This window comes from Cydia amplana, chromosome 9 (genome assembly GCF_948474715.1).
Source record: "Cydia amplana chromosome 9, ilCydAmpl1.1, whole genome shotgun sequence".
Classification (NCBI taxonomy): Eukaryota; Metazoa; Arthropoda; class Insecta; order Lepidoptera; family Tortricidae; genus Cydia; species Cydia amplana.
Genome location: NC_086077.1, coordinates 3,904,244 through 3,918,632, shown reverse-complemented (window position 1 = coordinate 3,918,632; position 14,389 = coordinate 3,904,244). Strand labels below are relative to the sequence as shown.

General features: G+C 37.2%; 1 protein-coding gene across 5 annotated transcripts in view; it reads left to right on the top strand.

The window, feature by feature from the left end:
* The window catches only part of LOC134650905 (G protein-activated inward rectifier potassium channel 3-like), a 70,603-nt gene extending 59,123 nt beyond the window's left edge, over nt 1-11,480 (top strand). For 2 of the 5 annotated variants that reach the window (XM_063505845.1, XM_063505849.1), the window contains 7 exons: nt 592-1,033; nt 1,532-1,711; nt 5,192-5,381; nt 7,576-7,700; nt 9,470-9,575; nt 10,175-10,574; nt 11,214-11,480. In XM_063505845.1, the coding sequence (XP_063361915.1) occupies nt 592-1,033; nt 1,532-1,711; nt 5,192-5,381; nt 7,576-7,700; nt 9,470-9,575; nt 10,175-10,574; nt 11,214-11,388 (1,618 nt within the window). In that variant the 3' untranslated portion in view covers nt 11,389-11,480. Of the gene's footprint in view, nt 1-591; nt 1,034-1,531; nt 1,712-1,886; nt 2,067-5,191; nt 5,382-7,575; nt 7,701-9,469; nt 9,576-10,174; nt 10,579-11,213 lie in introns of those variants that run through there. The other 3 variants (XM_063505847.1, XM_063505848.1, XM_063505850.1) reach the window with 3 other exon arrangements.
* Nucleotides 11,481-14,389: the final 2,909 nt, after the last annotated feature.

Genomic DNA, 14,389 nt, shown 5'->3' with positions numbered 1-14,389 from the left:
GCAAAAAGACATCCGTTAATGTTTTCTATATGTTTTGATATTAAATAATACATCTATGCCTGCCAATTAACGAACCAACGTACTACTTCTGTAAATTCATGATTATTTATTGCAAAAGAACTCCCGTTGTATACACATTTTGCGCCCACGTTTAGCCATGCGGCATCCGCCCTGAATAGTCCTGATTACAGTTGGATCACTGTCCAATCAAAGCGAACTCCGTTGTTTCGATAATGATTAATGACCTGTGCGCAAACGTTTAGTCATTAAGCAGTGCGAAGTATGAAACGCGATTCCCTGTTTACTGAAATGATTTATTGGGATTTATTTGATCAAAGCCGATGAATAGCATAATTAGCGGGTTCCCGAAATTTCGCATTGATGTATGTAGGTGTTTCGACGTTTGTTCCAAGTCATTACTTCCTAAACACCTCAGATTTCGTTTGAAATGACGTAAAACGGTTAATTGACGGCAGTAAACACACAAATCACGATTACGGTTTCGTTTAACAAAAGCTGTGACGTAATCGATCTCTAATTAGAGGCCCGTCTGAGCTAAGCAAATAATAGAAATCAATGTATGCTTTGCAGATACCGTCAAGCCCGTTATGCAGCGAGGCGCGTGAGAAAGCGCGTCATCTTCAAACACGGCGACTGCAACGTCGTGCAATGGAACGTGGCCAAGCGCAGACGCCGGTACCTCCAGGACATCTTCACGACCCTCGTGGACGCGCAGTGGCGCTGGACGCTAATGGTGTTTGCGCTCTCCTTCATCCTCTCCTGGTTGCTCTTCGCGCTCATCTGGTGGCTCATCATCTTCACGCACGGGGACCTAAACCCCCCCGCCAACAACACCGATCCCGTCATCCCCTGCCTCAACAACGTCAACACCTTTACCGGCTGCTTCCTGTTCTCCGTCGAAACGCAACACACCATCGGCTATGGATCCAGGACAACGAACGAGGAGTGCCCGGAGGCTATCTTCGTTATGTGCCTGCAGAGTATTGTTGGAGTCTTTATTCAAGCATTTATGGTAATTTTATTTTATTTACTCCATGTATGCATTGATTCAGTCTGCCAAGATGTCTGGGCAACGATACTATATTCAACTTTTATTAATGACATTCTTTACCAGACATGAATTTCCTTTGAAGAACAAAATATAGAGATGTTGAATGACACGTTTTAGAGTAAATTAGTGTCCGTCAGCTTAACGTTAGTTGCGCAGTGTGTATTTAGAAATCTACCTGATTTAAAGCCAATATGATAATTTAAAATAAACTTGGCACAGCGCCAGTTTTGCTAACGTATCAAGTGGTGCAGACGATCTCTTAAAACTTATTACAGATTTATAGAGACCATAATACCACGTGAAAATAATGTCGTTAATTCTATTTAACGATTTAGCAATTAGCATAGTTATTTCTAGAAATATAATAGTGAGTTAGTAGTCAAGGAATTGGAAAATGCAAAATGGAGAACCATGACCCTGAGCGACGTGACAGTGACAGCAAGGTTGTTCTAATTCTAGGTGGGAATCGTGTTCGCAAAGCTCTCTAGACCCAAAAAGCGAGCCCAGACCCTCCTTTACTCCCGAAATGCCGTCATTTGCTTGCGGGACGGGCAGCTGTGCCTGATGTTCCGCGTGGGCGACATGAGGAAGTCACATATTGTCGAAGCCCATATAAGAGCCCAGATAATCCGCCGCAAGGTATATTATTTCAACAAAAACGGAGACTGGTTAGTGATTGGGGATTTCAGTTCGCACGCTTAGAAACATCTTAGCACTGTCTCCACTCCTTAACGTTGGGTCGTCATTTGACTATTCAAATTTCGACTCCCACAGTTTTCGATTGCCAAATCTCATTTAATTTTCTTGTCTTTAGGTGGGTCTAATATTCGCGAAGCTGGCTCGAGCCAAAAAGCGTAACACCACGCTCCTGTTCTCGAGGAACGCGGTCATTTGTTTGAGAGACGGCGAATTCTGTCTCCTATTCAGAGTGGGTGACATACGCAAGTCGCATATACTCGAAGCGCACGTCCGTGCTCAGATTATTCGGAAAAAGGTATCTAGACAACTATAAATTTAAGTTAACGCAATGTAAATGTGCATTTGATGTCTAATTTGCGCGTTTAACCATAACTTTCTTTATTTACTTGTGTTTGTTAGACCCATCTATAGACTTGTTCGTGTCGCATGCTGCATGCTCGCTTCTTTATTTAAGTATTTTGCTTCTTAACAAGTTAACATACGCTTATGTTTACTATTTACGCTTCTAGAGTTTTTACCAATGTGGTTGTGCGGTTGATTCACTCCGGTTTAGCAAAAACGATAAAGCCATTATTTGAGTCCGCAGTTAATGACTTTTTAATACGTAGAACAACCATTTGCGTTGTTTTGTCGGTAATACCAACGTGGTCTGGAACGAATCAAACAATTTTGATATATGACTCGGTACAATTCAAATAATTCAAGTGGTTATGATAGCCAGCCCTTTTAGAATCCAAATATAAACTCTGATATTTATTTACAACTGTTAATTACGTAATGGCAAAACTCATGAAAAATAGTAACTTAAGTTCCATTACAGACAGATATTTATGATTGAATTACTATGTTGTTTAAAGATAGGAAATTTCAACCATTTTAGAAACACAATTTTCGTTACTTTCATGAATTTGCTTCAATATCAGCTTACAATATTGGTTTTGCATTTAGCTGGTCTGATAGTGTCTACAATTATTCCTAATTGTATGAAGCTGGAGCTCATTGCTTAAAATTACAATATCCTGCTAAAATAGTTTACAATCTGTAATTCCATTTCAACAGTTGTATTATCAATTCGCTAGGTGCACGACTGGTGCTGCCCTCATTTTTGCGGACTTTCTACGTTAAATCTTATGGAGTAAAATTAGTTCAAGCGGCTGCCGCTAGTACTAATGGCGGACATTCCATAAGATTACCTGTGTTTGTGACGATCAGCGCCACTTCCCCCTCCACCGACTTCGCACCTTGCCAATAGGTACATTATACAATGCTATGTTCACACAACTCAATAAACAATCGTCAGATGTAGTGTTGAGTTGCTCACTCGTGAGGCACCTCTTTTGTACCACTCATTTTGTTAAATCGTCGCAGTACTTCACACCGCAAAAATGTCTTACTTCACTCCTCTATTCATTTTACTCATTTACTCGCGCGCATCACATCAGGTCTTACCACACAAATCATTCAAACACTGCATTTGAAAAAACCACTCGCGGCTGAGGCGCGCGAGCGCGCGATGCGCACAAGTACTCACAACTCGCAAGAGTCGCGATACTCGCGAGCGCGCGAGCCGCTCGGTACTCGCCGACATTCAAATCCTCATTTGAGTCTCAAATGAGTGTGTTAACTGCCGAACTACAAACCTTATTGCAAAGACAAAAGGTCCACCGAGAAATTCGTTGAAGTTTCGCTCATCGCCTCACGCGTCACTGACTGGGACATTCCCTCAAAAATCCTTTCAAAATGAAACAATGAATTATATTTATCCAAAGAGGGAGTGAGACAGACACACGCCCAACTTCAATGTCGCCTCGCCGAAAATGACACACGAAAGACAACAAGCGTAAGCGCTGCAGGCTTTCATACATCCTAAATGTCTTTCATAAATATGTCTATACATTAAATATTTTTTGTTGCCGTTGGAGTTTTTTGAAGCCGGAGGAACGGTCGATGCAAAAAAAATTGTAGTACCTCACCTCATTTGAAGTAAGACATTGTAGTACTTCATTTTAGAAAATGAGGTACTCATACAAACTCATTTTAAATTGATGTCCCACCCATCACTAGTCAGATGTATCATATTAAACATTTAAGCTACGTTTTGATTTTCTCCAGACGTGTAAAATGGTGGGCAGACTAAAATACGAATAACAACAGCAAACGGAGTAAACAAACTGCAATTGACGTAAAGTTGTATTTGCCCAGACACAAACGAACAATGAATTCGCATTTAACGCGAATATTATGGTTTGCGGTACAATCACATGGATTTTTCTTGCTGTATTTTAGTCTTTCCATAGTCTAATAAAACATGGTCTTCTCTTCCCAGAGTGACACAAGCCTTCGTCACAATAACATTGCCACTTTATATAGCGCTATTGCATATTATCATATAGCGCTGTCGCATGATGACGGAGGCTTGTGTCAGTCACGTGGTCGGAAGAGATTACCAGGCGGAGTATATTATTATACCATGAGTGTTTCTGTAAGGATTATTCGGGTAATTCGAAATACGTCAGACTGCCTGATAATTCCGAAAATGGACTCTAAAATAATGGAATTATCGGTGACTTTCACAATTACCCGAATACAGCTTATTTATACTATTTTGTCAGGTACAAATATACCTACTGCATGTTTCGAAAATGCATGTCGCCTTATATTTTACGCTTTAGAGTTTAGATACACTTTTTCACCAACGAATAAGCCTAATACCTACAACATAAACAATTGTAAAATATGGTCCTTCAAAGCTAAATTAAAAAGTAATTTAAATAGGTATATTCATTCTCATTCATTGTTCATTGGTGGAAGATATTGTTTAGATCTGTTTTTTGATAACATAAACAGTAGGGCTAAAATTAGATGCAGTTGTAAAGTCTATTTTTTTATTCGGTAGACTGAAATGACAGCTAATAGTATGAACATGAAATCATGAAATGTCATTTCATACTATTAACTGTCATTTCAGTCTACCGAATAAAAAAATAGACTTTAGATATAGTAAAATGCATTAACTATAATTCTGTCATTTACAAAAAGATACGTTTTGATGACATTTGCCATCTGCCTACGGCTCGTAACTGGCTAAAGAAATCTTGACATGGGTGTAGGTAGTTGTTGAATAAAATCAAGTAAAAATTTCGAGCAGCCGTGGGGTGGGAAGCAGAAAGAAGGAGTCGACATTCGCGACGCGATAGAGCATCAATAGAGAATTGGTGTAAAATCTGATAACCATAGGTATATGTACATATTCCTTCTTTCTCACGCTATAGTTGCTTTACCACAAGGTGCTTTGGGATAATGTTTGAAGTAGATAATTTAGTAGAATAACGTTTTCTTTAAATATCGCCAGATCTCCCAATACGGATCACTCTCCGAAAAACAGTGTACCTCAAGCTAAAAGCTCTTCTACACCTTCAGATCACCAGAGAAGGCGAGGTGCTGCCGTTCTACCAGCAAGAGTTGAAGGTCGGTGCCGACGGAGAAGAGGACCGGCTCATGTTCATCTGGCCCATGACCATCGTCCACAAGATCAACGAGAAGTCGCCGCTCTACAACCTGTCGGCCGCCGATATGCTTAGGGAGAGGTTCGAAATCGTCGTGATGTTAGGTGAGAATTAATTAATTTATTTATATCTTTATTTACACACAACATATAAACCCTCTATGATGCGTTCAGAAACCGCGAAAGGGCCAGCATAAAGATACAGTCTTTTAATGTTTTCGCTTTCAGTTCGTTTTATAAACCCACACTAGTATTTGTTATATATGTCACCGTAAAATTGTAAACACTTGTCATATTATAATCTCGCTAGTTACATTATAAACTGACGGTAGGGAGATTATAATCTAATCTAACCTAACCTACGTTAGATTATAAACTAACGGGTTCACAATCTTACGGTGTCATATACATACATAGCAGTCACATAAACTACTTTTATTGCACAAAAGAAAATCTTAACGTAGACTACTAACAGCAAAACTCTTAATTGAACATTGGTCGACCTTTATGTCTTTGCGATATTTTTTACGAATTACCATTTAACAGTGTGAATAGAAAAAAACCAGCTCTATTAGCAATTTTGACGGACGGAAAACCATGTAATTCCCCTTGTTTATGTGCAAGGACTTCCCTATTGAACTATTTGTAATCGCCGTTTACAAACAACGTGTTACCTACACGTTTGTTAGTTTGGTATTTACCTATTGGTTGCTCTTCCGTTAAATTTAATTTTAGTCTGATCAGCAGTAATGAGACTTTTTAAATTTTAGTTATTGCACTAGCAATTTGATTTATAACTTTCGTCAAAGTTAAGTTCTGATATTGATCTTAATTTTGACGAAAGATAATGAACCCCTTATATTACATATCACTCGTTGAGCTTTTATAAAAGACTTGACATTTTTTATAGATACATTCAATAGAATTAACTGCATTATTATCAGACACTGGATAGATGCATCTCGTATTGTAATTGTTAAGTCTAAAGCTATAGATTGCAACATTTGCAACCTTGTTGTGAACGTTTAACATTGTATTGGCACCCATCATATACCTACCAATTTCGGTTACATAATGTAGCCTACTGTACTAATTGATCGAATCAATTCGTAGACCACATCCATGACAATAAACTTCAAAGTAAACTATAGATAGCATTGTGACATGGCCAATTATACGTCACATCCACATTATTGACATTATGCAGTTTGTGCCCACAGATCGTAAAAGTAATATAGATGGCATAACTTTTAGAACGTTTTTACTTTGTAGTTGTTTTGGCGCTTCCTTTACTGTTTTGGTAGTTAGCCCTGAACTTTACTTAAATAACGTAAATCATCTACGTAACAGACGAACATACGTGTGACATCATTACGATAATTGTTTCCCAACATTTATAGAATTTTGGCTTGAAATTCCAAAGATAATTGTGGAATGTGCATCACGTCTAAGAGACTAGAGAACATAAGAGGGTATAGTTTTTATAAAGTACCTAGTTACTTAAATATGTTAAATCCAATATGTTTTCAATGTGTCTTTACTGCATTCTTCTCGTCGTTCCATTACAAAACACTCATACTATACCTACTTATAAAGTGACTCAGTGGTGACCCCATTACCTTTCCACAATGTTCTTTCCTTTCATACAGAAGGCAATGTTTCGCTTCTGCTATAAATGCTTGAAGGTCAGTGCTAGCACTGCTAGCTAATTATAATGACTCATAGGTATCATCTAAGCCAAAAATAATCCCGTACTTATTGGAGATGGGTTTATGTCGTGTCATGACGTAAGATAGTTCAGTAGTGTTAGGTTTTTCTTCGCTGGACAGGATCGGCACTCGTTTAAGTGCGATAGCATTGCTGAGCAATGAAAATATGAATATAAGTATCCATGTCTTGGATATTGACATTTCCAACAGCTATGCGATAGCTGCTGCATTTCTGTCGACTACATTGCTGCAGGTAAAATATTGATATTCAATTTGACATTTCCTGTAGCAATGCAGTTTGAAAATACAGCAGGAAATTTGAATATCAACGTGATATCCTGGATAATTAAAATTTTCTGCAGCAATGCAATGCTGACACAATTTTCGGAATGCAACTTTTTAAGATGATTGAGTTATTTCATAGAATTTTAAGGACACAGGACACCGGATACAGTAGTCTCTCCCCTCTTCCATATTAGTGCGAATTGTATCTTGCCTAGGCACCCTGACTTCAACTGTGATAGGAACCTTGGCAAGAAAGTGAAACAAGACATAGGTATAGTTAATAATTTATAATTTAATGTTTACAGAGGGTGTAATCGAGTCTACGGGGATGACCACGCAGGCTCGCAGCAGTTTCCTCCCGTCAGAGATTCTGTGGGGGCACCGGTTCGAGACTATGGTGACGTTCAGGAAGGACACTGGGGAATATGAGGTTAGTACTAAAAACCCGTCTTCAGGACCTATACCTAAACAAAGAGGAACTTACCCTTATGTAGGAGCAGGAAATATTTCCATGGGTTTGTAAATCTTACACTGAAAATATCTTGAATACGTTACTTAAAATGGCGAATATTTTCAACAGAGATACTCGCTTGTGTAAATACCTATAAGTGTTCGCGTATAACATATATTATTATGTACCTACCTATACAGTATTAGACTTGCGACATTGATTTCAGCCTGAAACTTTGGTAGCTAATTGCTAAAGCCGGAAATTCCTTTATGAACTCGACCTATAGAGCTAAATATGAATCAAGGATGCAATTGTACTCCATTCAATACAACCATACTGTTATTAATATTACTTATATCTTCGGTCGTCTGTCTGCATTTTATTTTACTTGTTGACCTTCCACACATTGTGTCGGCTTAAAACCCAGAAATTTTACAAAGGGAATTCCAACATACTTACTCTGAGCCAGTTTGTAGCTTATTATTTTTATCGTATGTAAACACATTACAAAACGTGACTTATCACTAGTAATTTATTCGTTACAAGGATCCGTAAAACAAACAATTCCTTCTATGAAACTCAATGGAGTAAAGCAATATAATAACACAGCAACGTGAATCATGACGAATGACGTTGGTTATGGCACATGGAAGTGCGATAAGTCAAATTATCCCTAAACCATTTATAGTGTAGGTAATCAATGTCACGTGTGTACGGCGTGTGGTGCAATTTACATTTATTGTGAGTTATTCAATATTCAATCACCAATAAAATAGACATGCAAATCATTTTCTACATTTTACAATTACTGATTAAGATTGGGTGACTTTAACAAATTACTTTTAAAATCATAGTGATAACACCTGCATTTCACCAGACCTATTAAATGTATACGATGTGTAAATTGCTTCGATTCAACAGCTAATGTAGATGCGCCGGTACGGCTCCGTACTTTATGCGGTGACTCTGGTTGTCCAAATCTTACGTAAACCTCTCATATCCCAGTGGCTCAAATATCAGTCGGAATTATATGGATTTGAGAGGTCCTGGGAATCGAGGAGTTTAATTCTGTTAGGAACCTCAAAACATATTGCGCCGTTTAACTGTACCGTACATCCATAATTTGTGAGCTAATAAGAAGGGATGCCTTTGATCTCATCTGCATCAGGGGCACTTTACCAAATGTTGGCACAGATTTTACCTTACTTTCTCATTGGATTCTCACGTTGCGAAATTGGCAATCTTCCAGCAGGCATTTACATGCAATAGTGCCGATCCTCTCGTCCTTGAGACATCTGTGCCCAGCATTGAAGTTATGGTTAGATACGTGAATTCAGCGTTTGTCTAGATAGTCATGGAAATCTGCCCGATAGAAATTATTTAGAACTAATTTTGTACAAAGTACAAGCTTTGCTTAGTTGGGGCTAGTTTGACCTCTGTAAGATTGGCCCCGAATATTAAAATAATATGTAAATAAAGCTTTAGACATTTTTTTATGACCACAGACAATTCGGCTAATGATTGGGGAAGGCCGGTATAAACCAAACGCACACGACATTCTCGACGATGGTACATTCTTTTATATGGAATTTGGCAGCCAGCCAAAACCAATTGTTGTAGATATGGTACATTTTCGTATGGAATTAGACAATGCCATAATTATACACAATCATCAATCGACAGTTGCCTTCTCCATTCAGATATGTGATGGTTAATGTCCCACAAACTGACGAAGGTGATGCTTCCAGGTCGACTACACCAGCTTCAACAACACCTACGACGTGGACACGCCGCTGTGCTCGGCGAAGCAACTCGACGAGCTGAGGGCGACGGTGTCTACTTCTCAGAAACTAGGTAAGGACGCGAAAAGAGGATCGTTTGAGACGCGGCCGAAGGACTGGAACAACAACTGTTTGGGGAGCTTCAAGTACAAGAGAAACAGGTCCTTTGGAGGCAAGTATATCAAGCAACATTAGGTAGCTAATGCAGTAAAAAAAACGAATTGTTAGTTTACATAGTTTAAAGTACCTACATATTTAAGAGAAATACGACTTAGTTTTGAAAATACCTGGAAGATGATACATTAAAGTTAATGGAAACAAGTTATTAGTTTAGGTCCAAGAATAGAATGATGTGACTAACGATGTGACTGTCTTACCGTTCGAGTTTATTACGGTCATTATGCAACTTTACCAGATTTTTCCGGTTAATCCATAAAAATCATTAGAGGATAACAACGAGGCTAATTAATGGCGTAATAAAATTTAAATAAAAATACCTCGCGTAATAAACTGTGTCAAGAATGGTTTCTCTTGTGTCTCGCCTTAACGCGGATAGCTCATGTCGATTTTTAGTTGAATTTAGACGAAAATTGTCGAGATGTACAATTTTAATCCTAGAACTTAAACTAAACCTAATACTATGTCGGTTTTAATCATTTTGTTCATTTCCAGATCGCTTGCTTGGCACCATACCAAAGACCTTCTCCAACGACACCCTGGACCTCAGCTCCGTGGACTCCATGTCTCTGGACGAGCATATAGAGATCAAGATCCCCGACGCGAGGGCCAAGGAGAACCGGCTGCTAGCCCAAAACAATTTCGTACAGAACATCAATGAGAAATCCAGGAACACCAGCCACAATCATCTAGCCGTTGAGAACGGCCAAGAATTACCCAAGAATCAGATTCATCATGAAAATGAAAGCAACAAAAATGGAGAAGCGAAGGAAACTCATATACATAGAAGTCATAGTCATGCTAGTATGAAGAAGGTCCAGGGCCTCACGCCAAACGGCATCGGGCATACGCATGGACATGAAAACAAAGTCGACGATATCGACAGAATAAAGAAGTGAGTATACTTTTTACAGTATTGCTTGCTTGTTATCGGTATTAATATTTGTGGTCAGGGCTGCAAGTTTTTTAATTAACTTCATATTGAGGTTAATTGGTACGCTATTTTCTGAATTTAGTTCAAGGAGTTTGTGTAAGGTTTGCGGTTTTACGTAATTAGTATTTTTTTAAGTTGGTTATCCACTTATTTTCCACTTACGCCTTACGCCTGATGCTGAGTACTTATCCACTAAAAAATTATTGCGTATTCGAGGTCATAATCTCTTTAGTGTTCACGTACTTGCCCAAGTACCTACAAATTTGAATCCAGATTTGAACTCTTATAGAAATTGAAATACCTACTTAACGTTCGATATACCTATATATTTTTTGTTTTTGTTACTTTTTATTTATAATCATTCTCTGCAACATATTTTGGATAACCTAGGTGTCCATTTTCAAGCAATCAGGACGTGATCTGCCACATGGCGTCAGGCTTCTAGTGTCACCTTTATTAAATCAAAATATTGTGTCGACTGAATTTGGCTGAATTTCGATTCCATACATAAAACACAAAAAACATAGAATTTTTCCAGTCACATTTTGTGTTGCGATTTCCAAAGTGTATTAACAGACCTTCATTGTAACTGATCCGCAGCCTATGTCCGCAGATCGCCAAGCGCGAACCTGCTGGCGGCGCCCCCCACCATCCCCATCCTTGTGACGGAGGCCGACGTCGCCTGACCCCCGCGACCCCCGTGACCCCTGGGGTCCCCGGGAACCCCTCGGCCCCCGCTGAGACCGCGCAACAGAGAACACCCACGCAGGGGTAAGAACAGAGTCCGCTTCAGCAGCGAGAGTATTGAGAACGTGTGGGTAGATGGCGCTATGAGTACTTAATTTATCGTCGTGCATAATACTAAAGAAGATAACCATAATATGCATCTCTAGGTTTTGAGTTATATCGTTTTATGTTTGTGGATATATTAACGTTACTATAGATTTTAATTGCAATGTCGGTTATTTTGTAGAGGTTCCGTTTTCTTTCAAATAACCGGTAAGGCAATCAAAATCTACTTCTACAGAACCACGGAAACGCTCAAATTATGATGCCGGCAGAAAAATGGAACTTATATTTTTATTTTTTATATATGGTAATTAGATCGTTGTGTGATCTATTTACGTTTCAAGATGCTTTACGAAGATCATACACGAATCGACTATTTTTTAAGAGCCCGTATCGATTTTAGAGCCAAAATGTAAAATTGATAGAATTAGTCGTTGAAATTGTACTCCTTTTGTTACGTAATATCTAAATAACAAGTATTGGTTTCTATTAGCACGTCTTCTCATCTTGCCTTTTAATAATGAGGCCCCGAGCGTGCGTCACCGGCAATATATGACGAGAAGAGCAGTTTTTAAAAATTATAGTGGTAAATTATAAAAAATTAAGTATAAGAACAGTTTCAGGAAATATTGTAGATTGTTTAAGTATGTATCAAAATTACGTTGAAATTAAGTCGATTTTCACGAAAAATGTTCACTTGTTTTGAAGTAATTTCTGGTGAAAATTGATTTCGTCTAACTTTCATTTATTCTTGTTTAATATCATATAACAAAAATGTAGTCTATGAAAGTTGGAGTACAGGATATGTGTAATACAAAATTACCATTTTTAGCAGTCCAAACTTTTCGAAATTTACAAATAAGAACGACTAAATCAGTGCTTTACGCGCGTTTACCTAAACGTCCATCAGAAAAATAATTAATTTAGTGAGTCAGCTTTCAAAAAAATGATCTGTACAAATGCAAGATAAGAAGATGTGCTAATAGATACCAGTACTTGTTATTTCTATTACGTAACAAAAGGTGTACAGTTTCATCGACTAAATCTATCAATTTTACATTTTTGCGACTAAAATCGATACCGGCCTCTTAAATTCAAGAATTGTAATTTTTATCAGGATTGTTGTAACTTCTTTAGTATTATGTAATACTGTGTTTTTATAAATGCAACCTTTTAGTATAGGTGCAGTGATTTTTCTGTCATACTTTCCTCTTAGTTAGTCTGATATGTGCAAATGCATCACAGCGTGGCTGTGTAAAGTAAAACATAGTGCCAAACGAAAGTCTTCCTCTCTTTTTCCATTTACATAAAAATATTATATACATACTTGTACAAAACGTGACAGTAACTGGACTTACAAAAGGCTATTATCTATCCGAATTTGCTTGGTGACTAGGTTTCCTATCTTGTCTATGTATGTGATGAGTACGATTTCCCGTTTTCCTATGTTGTAAATTAGACAATGTGTGAATGAATTTATTTAAAAATTTCTAGACCAAGTATTTATTTGAATAAATGCGGCCAAATATTGCGGAGCTAATTTATAACAAAAGCTTTAATTTTTTATGATAACTACTTATCAACTTTTTCATAATCAGTAACTTGACTTAAGTGTATATATTCACATATCTGATCTTTAAATCCTGACCATTTAATTCTAGGTAGAGTCAAGGTACTAATTATGTTTTCTTAGGTATAGACATAATAGTAAAATGACATCACGATCTGTCTTTTTATGCTCCGCAGCGTGTTTCAAACGTGTTTGTAGGAAATATATTATACTGTCGATAGTTGAACTAACGATAGATGTGTACCTAGTTAATTAAATTACTGATTATTTCAGTTTGTACCTAGTAAATATTAGAAATCCGTTGCATTACGGTCCAAAAGATTACAGTAAGTGCGTGAGATACTTACTTGTTTTTTCGTCTGGATGGTGGTTTTTATGATACTCTTGCAGCCCTGACCTGAGCTATTAATTATATATTTTTTTAAGATACATAAATCACAACAAACAACTTATTTCTGGACAAGTTATTAATAAAGATTGACAATATTCAATTATCCATTCCAGTCGCGTTACTAAGCACTGAGGTCCCAAAAAATGTCTAGACACTTGATCACAAATGTATCCAGAGAAATTAAGTGTGCACTCAACATTAAAACATCCTATTTATTAACATACTCTGGTTAGGACAGTAAAGAGTAAATATTACTTTGAATTGTAAAGTCTGATTAGCACAAATCAGTGGCCCCTGTTTATTCATAACACAGTGAAATAAAACATTGTATTTAATGTTAGATATATAAGTTTAATTATTTTTATTATTTTTCGTTATATATTATATGTTTTTAAAATCAAATTCAGATGTACCTACAGTTAATAACTGGAAATTTTAACATTGAATAAAATTCATAAGCATTCGTATTCACTATGTATCTTAAATGTAAATTAAGTAAACATTGGTGAGAAAATAATGGATTATTCAGTGTATTAGCATTATGTAGATATGAGATATTGTACATAGTAATGTTTAACCTGGGAATAGTACATTAATAAACAGTGTATATCGCTAGTTTCGTAATTAAACTTTATGGCGTGTTGACGTATGGTTAATAACGACTGTACGACGAGACGACGAGTTATTATCCATGTAAAAATTAAACGAACTGTACTTGATTCGCCGGTTATAAGTCTCCAGTGATAGCGCCATCTAGGGATTTAAAAAAGACCTAATTTTCTATTTCGAGAAGGTGATACACTTTATTAATTTATTACTACTCTGTGGTTTAACGTAACTAAGTAAGCGGTTGAACATGAAGTGATAAAACTTATCAATAATCGGTATTTTCGTACAAAGTACGTGTCTGTTATATATTTGCTAGTGAAATATACAGCTTTTGTATTGCCATTCGGACGATTTTTATAATATTTATATAATATAAGTGTTAAAAATGCTACGATTAGATGGAGCATGTGTTCTGCA